Genomic DNA, 3,611 nt, shown 5'->3' on the forward strand with positions numbered 1-3,611 from the left:
GGTTAAAGGGTACTTCCCCCTGTACTGGTCTGATGTGGGAACTTCCCCCTGTATGTGGCCTGATGAGGATGAGGATCCTCTACAGGCCAACCAGGAAAGCAGTCTACTGACCACCCATAATGCTGGGCAGCCTGCTACACTGGGAGAGAAGTGTGTTCTCACCTCGCATCGGCCCTCCAAACTGCCAATACTTATGAAGAATAGCACCCGGAGACATACGTTGAAAACCTGTGTCTCAGAGGTGGTTAAACGGTCCTCCCCCCTGGAGTCTGATGAGGTTGAGGATCATCTACAGGCCAACCAGGAAAGCAGTCTACTAACCACCCATAATGCCGGGCAGCCTGATACACTGGGACAGAAGGGTATTCTCACCGAAGGGTATTCTATTCAGTCTGCACTGCAGATGGTGATTGAGGAGGTCAGCGTTCTGCAGACGCAGCTGGAGATCGAGAAGTCCTGTCGAGAAAATGCCGAGGCCCTGGCCACCAAGTTGAACTGTGAGAACAGGAAGCTGAAGTACCCGAGCCTGACGTCTCGGCCGTGCCTGGAAGAGCTCCTGCCCAGCATCTCTGACTGCATCGCTCTGGAAGAGGAGGCGGACACACAGGACACCAGTCCAGAGCCCTACAGCCAGTACCAGCAGCAGGTCAAAGAACTTCAGGAGACAGTGAGCAGTTTGCTGGAGGAGAAGAAGCTGTTCGCTTGTCAGCTGCAGGACCAGCAAAGACAGATTGAAGAGCTCACTGCAATTACTGAGAAGGAACTCGCTGAGATAAAGGAGCTTCAAAAAAACATTGAGCAGCAAAACAAGACCATCAAGAGATTCAATAGAGTGTCTATAATGGCTACCCATGAGTATGATGGGACGAAGGAGCAGCTGGATTTGGAGCAGAGCCTGAGGGTGAAGGCTGAGACCTATGCACACGAGGTAGAGGACACTCAAACACAACGGTCTGGGATTGTGTGAAGCCACTGCATGGAGGATAAACACAAAATGCTCTCCCCTACTGTTGTCTCGTGTCCCATCCCCCCCCCCTTTTGTAATCATTGATTGTATGTTTTCTATTGTAAAGTGCTTTGAGTTGCATTTCATGTACGAAAGGCGCTATATAAATAAAGTTTTACTTACTTACTTACTTTTACTTTACTTTACTGCAGGCTGCCTCCGCGGACCAGAATCCCACTCTTCATGCAGGGCCTCAGCATGGGGATCAAGCTCCGGAGGTTAAACGGCCCTCCCCCCTGGAGTCTGATGAGGTTGAGGATCATCTACAGGCCAACCAGGAAAGCAGTCTACTGACCACCCATAATGCTGGGCAGCCTGCTACACTGGGACAGAAGTGTGTTCTCACCCCGCATCCGCCCTCCGAACTGCCAAAGATTAAGATGAATACCACCCGGATATATACGTTGAAAACCTGTGTCTCAGAGGAGGTTAAACGGTCCTCCCCCCTGGAGTCTGATGAGGTTGAGGATCATCTACAGGCCAACCAGGAAAGCAGTCTACTGACCACCCATAATGCTGGGCAGCCCGATACACTGGGACAGAAGTGTGTTCTCACCTCGCATCGGCCCTCCAAACTGCCAAAGATGATGAAGAATAGCACCCGGAGACATAACTTGAAAACCTGTGTCTCAGAGGTGGTTAAACGGTCCTCCCCCCTGGAGTCTGATGAGGTTGAGGATCATCTACAGGCCAACCAGGAAAGCAGTCTACTGACCACCCATAATGCTGGGCAGCCTGCTACACTGGGAGAGAAGTGTATTCTCACCCCGCATCCGCCCTCCAAACTGCCAAAGATTAAGATGAATACCACCCGGAGACATAAGTTGAAAACCTGTGTCTCAGAGGAGGTTAAACGGTCCTTCCCCCTGGAGCATCGTTTCTCAACGGGGGTGGTACTGCCCCCCAGGGCGCCTTCAGACAACATAGGGGGGCACTGGAACACATATTTTTAAAAGGGGGGCGTTGGGGTGTTCTTGGGGGGCACATCCTTGCATGTGCCACTGACGGTGCCCCGTCCATGGTTGGCAGGTACCGTGGCTTCACCGCTCTGCTGAAGGAGCAGGTCCCAGGCTGGATCTATACAGGCAGAGCATAGGCAGGAGGCAGTTTGCCTATTTCCCGCTGTTGACCAAGGTAATCTAGCCTAGGCTACTAAATTATGATAATAATAAATAATACATGTAATAAATGTAGGCTACTCTATGCAAAACTATATTTGTGTTCCTGGTTAGTATAAATAACTTGTGTTCTGTGTTCTTATCGAGTATAAACTTTAAGAAACATCAATTAGTTAACTAATTAGCAATAAAATAACCAGTTCAAAATCAGATAGTAACATTCTGCACAGATAACAATTTCCTGGTTATGCTCATTGCAGGTGTCTGAGGCTCTTACCGATGAGCGCCTCCTCATTTACACAGAGCACCTGAGGATGGTGAATGCTGACTTGAAGATCCGCTTCAGGGATCTTTTGGACCTTGATGTTCCCATCTGGGTGGTGCAACCCTTTCAGGCGGACGTGGCGGAATGCGAGCAAGCAATCCAGGAGCATCTCATCGACATCCAGAGTGACGATGAGGCCCAGGCTCATCTGGTGCACATACATAATTTGTATTCACATTCACATGGCTTTTCTGCTCTCTGATGACTAATGATAATGATATTCCAACTGCCCAGTTAAATCCAATTTATTATTTGGCATTCAGTGACATGATTTTTAAATGAATATACAAAATAACACAGAATATTAGTCAACATTAATATTCAGGGGAGAAAATAAGCCTACTTTTTTATGGGGGGCGGTAAGAGACCTGGATAATGGACAGGGGGGCGCTGGCCCAAAAAAGGTTGAGAACCACTGCCCTGGAGGCTGATGAGGTTCCAGTGGAGGTGAATGAGGGTGGGGGTGCTGCCAGGGCTTGGTGTGGGTGAGAACCCTGGCAGCTGAGTTCTGTCTGTGTTCCTGTCTGTGTTCCTGTCTGTGTTTTCTAAGTGTCAGTCTTAGTACGTGTTGTTGTAACTTTATAGGTTACATGATTGATAAAAATACTCAATTTTTCCCCCCCAGTCTGTCTGTCCGTCCCCCTACAGGTCAGTTCTGCACCGAGGACGTGGACGAGTGTCGCCTGCAGCCCAACACGTGTCAGAACGGAGGCACCTGCAGCAACATCCAGGGCAGCTACACGTGTGTCTGCGTCAACGGTTGGAGCGGCCTGGACTGCTCCAGAGCCTAGGAGACACGTCCTCATGGGTGTTACTCTACACCAGCAGTGAAGATGGATCATCATCCTTTCACCATGAAAGAAAACAAGATACAAAATACTGTTCGTATTGTGTCTTAAATAAATAAATACATTTAAAAAAAAATATTTTTTAAATATATGTATTTTGTGTCATTTGCTTTTTTCCCTTGGTAGCTACATGGGCTGCGGTTGGTTTGATTTTACATTTACACTTTTTCTTGTAGGGTGCTTCTGATTATTAGGCTAATTATGTGTGGAACATTGGAGTGACAGACTAGTTCCGCTAATTGGTAGGAATAATATGAATAATAGGGTCGGAACCAAGAAATTATCACGGTGTCAAATTATAACTTACTAACAAT

General features: G+C 48.0%; 1 protein-coding gene across 1 annotated transcript; it reads left to right on the forward strand.

The window, feature by feature from the left end:
- Positions 1-403: 403 nt before the first annotated feature.
- On the forward strand, positions 404-3,240 carry LOC308161956 (shootin-1-like; the record flags this gene model as incomplete). Its single annotated transcript, XM_080536037.1, has 3 exons — positions 404-928; positions 2,385-2,574; positions 3,098-3,240. 3 exons carry the CDS (start codon positions 404-406, stop codon positions 3,238-3,240), a joined length of 858 nt encoding a protein of 285 aa, XP_080392163.1.
- Between the last annotated feature and the right edge of the window lie 371 nt (positions 3,241-3,611).

This window comes from Nansenia antarctica (genome assembly GCF_963989245.1).
Source record: "Nansenia antarctica genome assembly, chromosome: 7".
Taxonomy (NCBI): Eukaryota; Metazoa; Chordata; class Actinopteri; order Argentiniformes; family Microstomatidae; genus Nansenia; species Nansenia antarctica.